This window comes from Ruditapes philippinarum, unplaced genomic scaffold (assembly GCF_026571515.1).
Source record: "Ruditapes philippinarum isolate M1 unplaced genomic scaffold, ASM2657151v2 ctg1811_1_1_1_1, whole genome shotgun sequence".
Classification (NCBI taxonomy): domain Eukaryota; kingdom Metazoa; phylum Mollusca; class Bivalvia; order Venerida; family Veneridae; genus Ruditapes; species Ruditapes philippinarum.
Window position 1 is genome coordinate 58,906 of NW_026855651.1, and position 13,121 is coordinate 72,026.

Here is a 13,121-nt window from a genome sequence, read left to right on the forward strand (position 1 = left end):
CGTAATCATGACGTGTGAATGATGAATATAGACTTGTTGAATAAAAAAACAAACATTTCAAAAAGATGTTACGTCTGATGACTTTATCTTATACGACACTTTATTGAGCCTCATGTTCACAATATATTCAAACACATAACCGATAAGAAAGACATACGATAATTAATGCACACTAATTATTATAGAAATATGAAACAACTTAAAAATTGATGACTTTGATATATGCATTTATCAGTTATCATTTATCTTTGGCGAACGAAAGCAACTTTTACAATAGAATAAAAAACAATAGAAAGATCGAACGATATATCAAAAGTTCGTAGTTTACATTTATTTGAAACCACCAATACATATACACGTAAATATAACCATAAACAGCAAAGCTTTAATTTGAAAAGAGCAAGTCATCTTTCTCCTTAAAATAAATCTCTTTAAAGTTAAAGTCAACTTAAAAACACTCATAAACTTACATTTCAGGAGTTGAATTATAAATAAACTTGTACATGCAAATGGTTTATCATTATTATCACAGAATTTGATTTACAACAATGTGAATTGGTCAACTGTTATCATTCTTATTTTTCAAATGAGCTTCAAATGACACTTCGTGTGAAGAATATCCCTCTTTTAACTTTTCCATTAAGAACACAAACAAATGACTCCATGCATTTGCCACTTCCGTCGTGAACCGATCACCCATACAGCGTTCCCATTGACACATTAACGCTTCATAAAATATTTCAAAATATTCCGGTTTAAATGCCTGAAAATTCTGGTGCTGCTTTCCAAGGTTAAACAGAAATTTACACAATTTGTTGTCTTCTTGTTCGATATCCTCTAAATTTTCCACTGCAAAACCAATGGCATTAATAAAACGTTTACCATGCGCCTTGATGGTGTCATTTCTTGCAAGTTGTGAATGTCGAACGTTTTCAACATGGAACAGGAACTTGATTTCCGGACATATTTCAAATATTCTCAGAAAAATCTGAAGTCCGTTACCTTGTAAGTCTTTCGCCAACGAAGGCCAAGTTTGCTGAACCGTTTTAATTTCTAATGGAGGTAAATCTCTCGGACATTTCAATGTAAATATTATCCGTGATTTTATGGGATCTTTGTTTGGACTGATGTGTTTGGATGGATGTTTCTTATATTGTAAAGAGTTTGCACAACCCATTATTTCTGGGGTTTTATAGCATTGATGTGATCCACAAAGTTTGCAAATATATCATTCCACAGAAATTTAAAATGAATTTCAAAATATAATGATGCAGATATGGTAAAATTTGAAGTATGTTACATTTCACCGCTATATCCAGGTTTCTATCGAATGTATTGATTGATTTTTTTAATCCAGCTCTTAATTTAAATGCCCGTGACACCTTGTTTTAATTCTTTTTAATCCCTGATTTTTTGTCATTATTTCCTGTTTAATAAGTTTAATAAATCCATCGAGCTAAACATAATATATGACTAGTCCCTCTTTTTGCATACGTCCTCTGGATTTAACAAATAGCTCTATTATCTGTTTTCAACCATCAGCTGACTTTTCCAATATTGGAATTTCTGCATCGTGAGGCTCTTTTATAATGGCGAACAATCTCTGAGTATAATATCTGACAGACGTCAGTGAATGCAGACATAAAATACTATTCTTTAGTTGATTCCAGCCAAAAATGATTGGATTATCGTACAAAAGTATTTAGATGCTTTTTTATTCAAGATCATAACATGATACGTAATCTTATTTATAAGGAGGAATCTGTTGATGGGGATTTGTTGATAAAGCAAAATTTATATATTGTTTTGTGATCTTTTATCTCACTTCTACCAGATCTTTGATATAGTTATGCATTTACTTGAAAACATTTAAAAGCATAGCAAATATTAAATGATAACCAAACAAATCGTGTAGAAAATAGTGAGCATTTCAACAAAGTGAAAGGTACAATAAAAAGGGAAAATATATACACAATGTTATGTTATGCTATAAATTTGTAACAGCTTTACATTTCATTTTTTGCTCGTGTTTTGTTTCAAGCATTTGTTGTTCCATATACTATATTAATTATCATTTTGCAATTTGTGAAAATTGTTTATAAATGTTACGGAAATTAAGAAAATTACGATCGACTAAATGAATTCCATGACATTTTTGTTTTTCAATAACTATTATTTGTAATATTAAATTGTACTTCTTACACAAATATTAATGTTTTGATAAAACGGTTGTCTTTAATTTCAAAATATATGATAATGAAATGGCTAAAACAACTGCAGGATTTCAACTGGCAAATATCAAAATGTCAATCATGTAAATCATACAACCCATAACCATCTCCTTTAAAATGAATAAAACAGATAAACATACTTAGATCGCAGTTAAATCAACAAATATAATTTTATACAGTCTTAATGTTGGCGTTTAATCTTTATTCAATTCCTGTTATTTGTTAGTACAATATATGCATATCGTGTGTTTGGTGCAAAATGGTTGTAACTCCTGTGTGTAAAATTAGTTACAACAGTTTCGAATAAAGCCTTCGACATTATAAGTTTTCTGTCTATTGTGTTCATCTTGTCCTCGAAAAGTACTCGAAAGATAACATGCGTTGATTGGATAAGTTAATTATTTACGTCCATTGCCACAATTTATATGTTAATTACAACACGTATGGTTGACATCATTTAAAAAGTAGTGATATACTATTATTACTTTATAATTGATAATTATAGTGCTTTGAAAAATTGCGCTTTATATCCGACCGACACAAATTCTGAAATGATTAACCAATAAACTATTTTAGAGCAGTGTTTTATTTATTTTATTGAGGTTAAAAACCTAAGAGTGGTTGTTTGTGTTTCAGGAAACTCCCATAATTAGCTTCCGTGGTGCCTCTAGTTTTTAGATAATAAATGTTGAATACGGTCATTATTTAAATGAGATAGATGAGAAATGGATTCAGTTTGAATAAAGGTGTATAATGACGTTCACTCGGTACAATCAACGAGCTCGTGATTAAATTACGAATGAAAAGAATAATTGCCATCTTCATTATATAACTCAATGTAATAATCGTGTTTTCAGTTAAGGCCCTAGCGAACAACTGAGTTGAATCCCTGATCTAATGTAAGCTGGCTCATTTGCGACTTTCTGTTAGAATAGAGAATAGATAAAGAACGCCCAAAACGGGAAAATTGAAAATGTTGCATCACAAATTTAGTATAATTCAAGTGTCTCAAATGTAAACGATTTTATTGGGTTTTTTTTAACTGTTAACGTTTACATAAATTCTAAAATAAAGAAATAGACATATAAATGAAATAACATAACAAAAGTGGTGATAATGTTAATAAAAGCTAAGAATTTTGATTGCTTGATGGCATTAGTAGACATATCTTGAAAACAATTTCACGTATCATGCATAAGAACAATCAAACTTAGCCCGAGAGATAAAAAGATATAAGCATTCACTGTTGAATTGACCGAATAAGGGATTTCCTTGTTGTTTATGTATTTTATCGTCCACACATTTCATCTTCAAACTAAATCCTTTTGATATGAAAATCATATTAAACGATTGATCTAAAAAAAACACCTTTACCCCTTCAAAACTAAAGGCTGATTAAACCTAATATATTTGTGGAAATTACCACCGGTTATTACTAATCGGTTTTGAAGCCCTATTTAAATTGTTATTGAGGTAATCAACGAGCAGACTAAACCTGTGATAATGACAACCATAACTAATAATGTAAAAAGGCAAATATTGAGCTTTGTCCCATAATAAAGCAAATTGTTAATAACCTCTAGCGTTATCAGCATTTTATTAAATAGCTTGGTGTTTTGTTATTCCTGTAAATATTTAAATTTGATAACAATGTTTACGAAACAATCTTTGAAGAACATCGCGCCTTTGTTTTCATTACAAAAAGCTTATGCAAGAATGAAGTATTTTTGTTACTCTAGAATCAGAGCTTCTCTTTAATGTGTAATAGCACAAATCATGTTAGTATATATAATAATTATGTATAATGTTTTTGCAGCAGTTCGTGTATTTATCTTAATTTATTGATTTCATTTTGTTGTTACATGTACCTTATGGTGTTGGAACTTATTGTAAAAATGTATAGCTACTTAAATTAATGAAGTTAACATTAATTAAATGATTCATGTTTACTTTGTTAAATGAAACTTTTAATAGATTCAGTAAACCTGATTATTCAAAAACGAAAACAGTGACTCGTCAAGAATTAAAAATGTAATTCATATATTTTAACTATATCATATCGTTCCTTGAAATATGAATTCATTTAGTATTGAAATTTCAAGACTGATATTATTTGATACAGAATTTATTTTTGTTCGATTGTGGAAGCTAGGAGCTTAAAGACACACTAAAAAAACAGCCAGTCTAGGGTCTGAACAAACACGACCAGTACTCCTAATTTTAAGAATGCGGCATGTTTTACATGATAATTTCTTAATGATTCCTGTAATAGTTAGTCCAGTCATGTCCTGTTTGTTTAAAAAGTAAAACACAGAAGTAATGTATTCAGTCCTATAAGTTACATCTTATTTGCCGTCCCAGTGCTTTCTAGAGTAAATCCTGTTCATATTTTACACTTGCTTGTGGTGTCAATGTTCATATAGTGTTTGTTTCCTATCCTATTAACGTGACTGATTTTAGATATGTGCATTTGAATAGACACATCACCTAGTGGAGCACTATTTTATCAGATTATGATACAGTTGAACCTTTCTAATCCGAACTCGTCCGGACCAGAAGAAAAGTTCGGATTAGAAAGGTTTCCGGATTAGTAGGTGTTTACATGTTTGAACATGTGAAAGGCAGAAAAGTTTAAGGAAAGAAAAATGGAATACATAAGAAAATGCAATATAAATAATTTAATTTTTAAAATCTCATTATCGTTCATTTTAATACATGTGAAGAGAAAAATAAACAAATTAAAATAGATAAGCAAAAATGTTATGTCCTGAAGGGTAAGTTAACCTACGATGTTAAACAGGAGGCTGAGAAATGAGTAATCCTTCGTACTAGCATTTGTCAATATAATTGTTAGTTTAAACAATATTTTATTTATAAACATTACATTTACATGATAATATAATTGTTGTTTACTCTTATTCGATTCGGCGATTATCCGAATTCACTGACAGTTTCCATTAATTTCCGTTATTTAATCCAATGTCATTAAATTCATTACAAAAGCTGTAAAATTATTTGTATTGCCTTATATCAAAATATTTATTGAAGGTGTCGAAAAACTTACAAACATAAGAGTTTATTTCTCACGCATCAACCTCTGTGAACAGTTTATTGTCTACCTATTTGTGTGGGCTTAAATTGGTCTGGACATTTTCGTTAACAATGCTGTAAACTTATATATTACTTTTGCATGTTATTCACTAGAAACAGTAGTGGTCTTTTCGTATTACGTGTTACTGACATTTTTATATTCACTTTAGAAATCATAAATGGTATGACATTTTGATCAAACAGGTTCACCTGGTTCAGTCTGTTCTCTTGACAAATTGATTTTGATCCTTTTAATAGGCTTCACCCTATTTATTTCAAAAGCAGACATTTATTTTGTATTGCTTCTGGAAGTTGATTCAGTCTGTGAATTTCATGCGAAAATACAGTTTGTTTGTATTACTATAACTTTTTTATCAAATTGTTTTATCTGTTTTATAACAGGGGAATGGTTTCACTATAAAAATGTTTTATAGATAAGTTTAAAATTGATTTCTTTATTTTGATATGTGAAAGGGAACGTTTTCCTCTTGCATGTTACATGTACATAGCTCTAATTTGTAAAACATTTTATTTTATCAAAACAATTTATGTACTGTATAAGCATTTAATTTTTAGTGAAACTCTTCAATCTCTAATCTCTCCGCAAAATCATTTGCCACAATACAACAGAAACAAAACAGTTGGATGTTTACTTTGCATGATTTAGTTACTTTTCACGAAATAATTTCATTAATTTAGCTAAAAAATGTTACAATAGTGCACGATAGTGCATTTAAAATGGGAACGAATGTATTTCCTCTTTATAAAATACATTGAGTTCATAGTTATATTTTTTTCCCTTTTTATTTTTGCTGTTTTAATTTGCTTTGTTTCACCACCACCACCACTGCCACTACTTGTTCTACTACTTCTACTTATTCTTTAAAATCTACTGCTACTTGTACTTGTTTTTGTTTGTGTATAATGTTATTGCTGTTGATATTATTACGTTTATTTTGCTGTTGAAGTTCAATTCTACAGGAATATATGTAATGATTTCTACAATTCATATTGATGTGATAGACAATTGATAAATACAACAATCTAAGTTTAAAATAACATTTCAATTAAGTATGTCTATTTACATGTATGTCAGGTCAAATGTTGCTCCACGTGAAACTTACATGTTCATAACATCACAAATCAGTCTAGTATGTGGGTGTTCAAACTCATCTCTTTAACAGGTTTTGAACAAATCTTAAATTGACCATTTCCACGTAAACTATGCAACTGCATATTTGATAACTTCGTTTCTTTTTATATTCAGCAAAAGATAATCTTTAATCCTTTATCAAATTATTTGACGTTTCATCATGCCCATCCAAGTTTCTGCACAGGTAACTGTTGAAATAAGTTAACATTTTGCCAAAATTGTGTTAGATTTATATTTTAAATGCAAATTTAACCCACGTGACCAAGCGACATTTCTATAAATAACGTTCGGATATCAGTAACGTGTAGTTTTAAAAAGAGTGGCACAGTCTATTTATAGTTATAGGTAGTTTTTATATTTCATCGCAAACATTTTTCACTATAAATTATTGGTCCATTACTATATATCGATCAATCTCTTGAAACATATTATTACTTTTTGTAATTAACTTGACAGCGAAACAATGAGTATAATGTCATTTTGATAATTTTGCGTATCGACGATATAAAATCAAACATTAAATAATCATAAAAAGCAAACTTCAACATGGAATATAACGATTGTATTAAAAAACTTATTTAAACAAATGTTATAAGTTAAAAAGTCACGCAGGCAAAGTGACACTTAATTTGTTCTTTTGTTGGTGTTGGAGACTGGGTTAAGAGGATATTCCAAACATGAAGTATTGGATGTATGCACAAAAAGATGGAAAATACGAAATGAAAAATAAATAAGTACGTTAAAAAATTAGGTGATGAATTTTCCATGTTTTAAAACTTAAAAAATAATGATAATCTGAATGCCGTTTTTATAACAATAATATAAGTTGTGTTATTTCTTAGTAATATTAATATTTTTTGTTTTATTGAATGTTTATTGGTGGAAACGTGATAATCAAAATGTGCTTTTGTCGTTTTAAAAGCCTTTTATACAGGTTCTTTATATTAAAGAATAATCTACGATAATCTCGTATTCAAATACATCTACCCCCCATATTTCAATTAGAACAGAACAGAAATTTTATTAAGACTTGTACAAAGTACATCATGTACAATACATTATATTCACATATATTTTAGCTGCATGAAAATTTACAAACAAAATCTGGATATCACATTTTACGTATTCAATAGTTTCATAATAAAATATAAGTAGATAAACTAATAAACAAACAAACAACATGCATATAGCTATGAAAAAAGATGTGCATTTACTGTATACTTTTATAAATAAATAAGATTAATTATGAATACTTTTGGAATGGAAACAAATTATTTGGAGAATGAACATTGATTCAATTCAGACATTATTAGTTAAAAGTGTATACCTAATGGAAAGAGCTTCTTTAACAAATTTTGATAAGCGTACAAGCTCATTTTTACTTTTCGAGTTTAACAGTTGAGTAAATTTGTATACTGATGGATTTCTGTAATAGTAAGTTTTTAAGTGTTGTTTTCTTATAACGTCATAGCATTTACATATACAAATAAAATGGTATTCATCTTCAATATCTAAATTATTGCAACACAAACAATATCTTTCTTCGCGAGGAATCCCATTTCTACTAAATCTACCTGTTTGAATTCTAAGCGGAAGACCATTCATTCTTAATCTACAAAAATAAAATCTAAAACACCTAGGTAGTATATTAAGATAACATTTATATTCAAAACAAGATTTAACATTTCTATATATACATAAAACAGGACTTTTTTTAAGATTACTGAACCATACTTGCTTGAAGGGATCAATAAGGCGACATTTAAATTCTGATAAAAACATAACCTTGTCTATATTGTTACAATTATCAAAAATGTATGAAAATCCATAGTTATTCAAAATATTTTTAACATTAGAAACCCAATTTGTCTGCCCTATATTGCTATCTTCAAGTGCTTGAGTATAAACTGTTTTTAATATTATATTGTCTGTATTTACAAGTTTTAACCAGAATTTAATAATTCTTACATATCTATGAATATATAATGGATATCTTTCAAGTTCACCATATACACTAGTATTACATGTATTTAATCTAACTTTTAACAACCTTTTACACAATTTTAAATGTATTCTTTCAATTTCCTTAGATTAAGAATAACCCTAAATTTCACATGAATAATTTAACATTGGTGAAACGAAGGCATCAAACAACTGACATAATGTTTTTGGACTAAGATCAAACTCTTTACATTTACATAACAGTATGTTCATTGATTTTAAAGCTTTTCCAATTAAATATTCTTGATTAAGAATAAATTTACCAGACGTATAGTTAAAAATAGTACAGGTCTATATAATTGAAATCATTAATAATTTTTGTTTTTGAGGTATTAACTTTAAGGCCCCAAGTATTACAATAAGACAATAAGAGATTCAAAAGAGTTTGTATTTCATCTGGGTTTTTACCTATGATAGCCATATCGTCAGCAAATAATAAAAGAATTAAAACTATGTCATCTAAAGTAAGACCTACTGAAGATATAATTCAAGGTCTTCAACAAAAAGAGAAAATAAAAGAGGGGACATAACTTCCCCTTGACGAAGACCTCAATTAGAATGCCAACGTGTTAGACCATATCGTACGTGATGTAAAAATGTCTAACATGATAAAAGATTTAGTTGCAAAACAGACAAAAAGGTTTTAAAATTCACTGTTATCAGTAACATCAAAATATATAACATTGTAGATTTAACAAAATGAAATTCATTATACTTATTTAAAACACGAATATTCGACTTTTGAAATTCTTACATAATGATTTCATATCTTATAACTCTTGTTCTTATATTTGACGATTAAAATGTACTTAAATTTTTTACGTTCTTCAAACACAACAAAAATCTACATGTTTAATCATTTAAGTAATCAATGGCGAACAGTAACAAAGACGTTCTATAATAACAGAATCGTTCTAATTATATAAAAGTCATCATCAATGTGCACAATGGTTTTTATGACCTTGCGAACAAAAGTTCGTAATAAGCTTTATTGTTACTAATAGTAGGTAATTTAAGTTCTGTCGCACAAAATTAGAGCGGATAAAGTAATTGTGTTCAGCAATGAAGACACGGCATCAAACAACGAAAGGTGACGTTCTAGCCATCGTTTTAGGAGCAAAAGTTTGTTGTTGATAAGCCAATTGAAGGATGGTTACTTTACAAAGAAATTAAAGAATATATAATACGAATATAATATGTAATTAATTAAGAGAATCATATGTTATCAAAGAAAATGATAATTTTAATGATATTTTTATAGCAAAGGATTAGTTATGAAATAACATTTATCATTTATATAAGGTAATATATTTTTATATTTATATTTATCTGATACACAGTGCAATCAAAATATGTATATTGTTTACATTGATTTACTCAGGTGTCCGTTCGTGCCTGAATAATGCACGGAAGAGCACCCGAGGTCTTCCTCCACCAGTAAAGCTGGAACGTCGCCAAATGACCTTTACTGTGTCGATTTGACGTAAAACCCAAAACAAACAAACAAACAAACAAAACATTGTTTTACCATAAGGTATCCAAGCATTGTCTTATTGTCTAAATTTATTCGTCAAACATTTGGCAAATACAGAGACGTATAGGAGCAAAGTATTCAACTAAAATAATGATAATGGTTAAGTAAATCATAATGGAAATGCCACTTATACACCCAGTGGCTCTTATTATATTGCCATTGACAATGTCATTATGATGTCAGACAATTTAAGTCTTGTCACACAAATAACGCCAAATGACGAGGTTTATTGTGTTCTCTAATGCAGACACGATAACAGACGATTACTCTAATGAGAGTCAATGTTCTCGTGTTCTAGTTATTCTAATAAAGTTTTAAAAGAAATCAATCATTGTTTGTTCAAAGGTAATACAATGTATGTGTATTATTATGATATGGTTTGTTTGTTCATTTGTGCGTTTATTTGTTTGTTTGTTTGTTTGTTTGTTTATCTGTCTGTGTGACATGTTAAGCATTTGTGTATGAGACGTATCAAAATATGTAAGTTTAAGTATGTTAATAGTAACTATGGAACAACGTGTAAGTTTTGACTCATGCAAGACAATATTCCCGCGTATTTTCTTCTATAATCTTTTTGTCTATGAAAACCAACTGTTCCGTGGAATTTGAATTTAAATTAAACCGAATAAAATATGTTTAGTTCTTCATAAAGCAGCTTACCTAAATTTATTTATTTAGGAAGTGTTTCTTCAAAGCTTTTGATGCACAATAGAAACTCACGCTATTTGGAATAAAACGCAAATAATAATTTCTGAAGTACGGATGTTCTAAGATAAATGCATGAATGTCTAGGCTTTAAACAAGCCTATGCGCTGAAGTTAAGTTCACTGTAATGCTCAGAGCAACCAGGAATGATTCAGGTAAAAGGAAGCTTTATCATCTTTGATACAAAGTAATTGATACGTTCATCATGTTTAATATAAAACATTTGAACAGTCTGACAAATTTCATTTGAGCATTCGTATCCAGCAGTATAAAGAAGCCCATCTTCTTTCGTAATCAAATATAAATTACAAGGCGGCTGAATTTAACGATACTTATTTTCCCCAAGCATGTATTGTGCAAGTATATTATAAAAACTACTGAAGGTTCTTTATAATTCAGCTTTTATGTAACAATGAACCTTAAATGAACCTTAATGTTATTATCTTTTTTTAATTTTCATTATTTAAAGGGTACATCGACAAACATTTTTAAATATTTGCTAGATTTCAAGTGATGTAATATTTACTTACCGTATTTACTTAGATAACCATATCACATGGAAGGATAAGTAACTCGTGCATTCGTTTCACGACGAGGAAATAATATGGTAATACTAAACTGCTGAAGGTGCTCGATCTTGATAGGACACTTGTGAGTATATAAATCATTTCTCATATATGGCCGCATTAACTATGTCCAGAAGGACAAGAATTATTGTAAGAGTAGTGTGCTGTGTTCATTAGAAAGACTTATTATCTAATATCAAGGCAATCGTTTCTTATATAAAAGTTAATGTATAAAGATCACAAAAACAAGATTATTGATTGGTTCATTTGAAAGTATATAACATTGTTTTTTCAGTTCATTAATAATTTTGCAATTTTTTCACATTGTACTTGTGAACTCTAACGCTTAAAGCTGCATGCCTCCAGATGAGCCAAAATATTTCAAGAAAATGAAAATTGAGAAAAATGTACTAATATTTCAGGAAAGGTAAAAACAATCAAGATCAATGTTAAGTTTACATGTTATTTGCGATTTAAGACTGATTTTGCAGTATTTTATCACCATATTTCTACTGCGTTACTAACACAGTAAGGGCATTTTTGCACATTTTGACCTCTTTTTTGTTATTTGCATGGATCGTAAGTGCCAATTGCAATATGTAAATAACTTTATTTGTTCACCTCACAATATTTTACTGTCAAATGCATTATCAAAATTTTCATGAAATTTAACATGAATCTGGAGGCGTGCTGCTTTAAAACATAAATATTATTTTTATAACACAAAAATCACCCAAAGAAATGGCAATTCAACATAGTTTGAGAAACCAAATCCCTGCACATGTTCTCTATACCGAATACATTATCCGGGTGTGTATTTACAAATGACACATACAATTTGTTTAATTACGATATGTTAATCTAGTTGAAACTAAACACGATATGTAACATTTACGTTTTATACATATGCTTTGTTTTGAATATCGATTACTTGTTTTCTGTTAAATATAAGTTGCTGGTAAATTTGAAAAATGAAATGATACAGTTTCACTTCAAAACACATTTTCTTCTTTGCAATATTCAACCCCTTTAAAAGGCAACACAAATTAATCATATTTCAATATATAATACACTTTTTGCAATGTAAAAGTGGTTACTTAATATGATTGAATAAATATAATTAACTAAATCCTATTTCTTACCACCATAAAATGGCGCAATCCGATGAATTGGTTATGTTATTCATAAAGAGATTCTGAACATATGTGAAACTACATAAATATCAAAAATTCATAAATGCATTGCGTTGTCTGAAGATCTCAGACGGAAAACGTGCCTTTGTGCAATTTTATCATTTTTTTAAAGATAGTTAAAATTTTCAGAATAAATCGAATAGATTTCAGAATGTAAAGTTGTATCAAGTCAGCTTAAACGTATAAAACCTTTGTTGTAAGAATAATTGTGGGATATGGTACCACAAAAATTATATAATAAATTATATAATAAACGAAAATGTAAATATTGATGTTGTCATTATTTTCCAGTAAATAAACGTTACTTTCAGATATTGTTTGCGGGAACAAGTAATGAAAAGGAAAGCAAGGAAATAGCAGAATATACAATTTTTACATTGTTATTTGCTTACAAACAAAAACAATCACACAGATCATAATGACTACTACTTAAGATCTACTGCTACTGTACTTGTTGTTGTTGTGTATATAGTTGTTGCTGTTTTTGTTTTATATGTTGCTATTGATGTTCCATTCTACAGGAGTATGTCTAATGATTTCTATAATTTGTATTGTTCTGATAGACAGCTGATAAATACAACAATCCAAGTTTAAATAACATTTCAATTAACTCTATTTATTTATGTTTCATTTTATATTGCTCCATGT

The 13,121-nt window shown here is 28.9% G+C and overlaps 1 protein-coding gene across 1 annotated transcript; it reads right to left on the reverse strand.

Moving 5' to 3' along the window:
- Positions 1–559: 559 nt before the first annotated feature.
- Positions 560–1,177, reverse strand: LOC132744040 (neuroglobin-like). Its single transcript, XM_060732650.1, has one exon. The coding sequence runs from the start codon at positions 1,175–1,177 to the stop codon at positions 560–562; it is 618 nt and encodes a 205-aa protein (XP_060588633.1).
- Positions 1,178–13,121: the final 11,944 nt, after the last annotated feature.

What these genes read in the sequence shown, in the direction of transcription:
- LOC132744040 (XM_060732650.1), bottom strand. Translation starts at nt 1,177, where the DNA reads ATGGGTTGTGCAAACTCTTTACAATATAAGAAACATCCATCCAAACAC.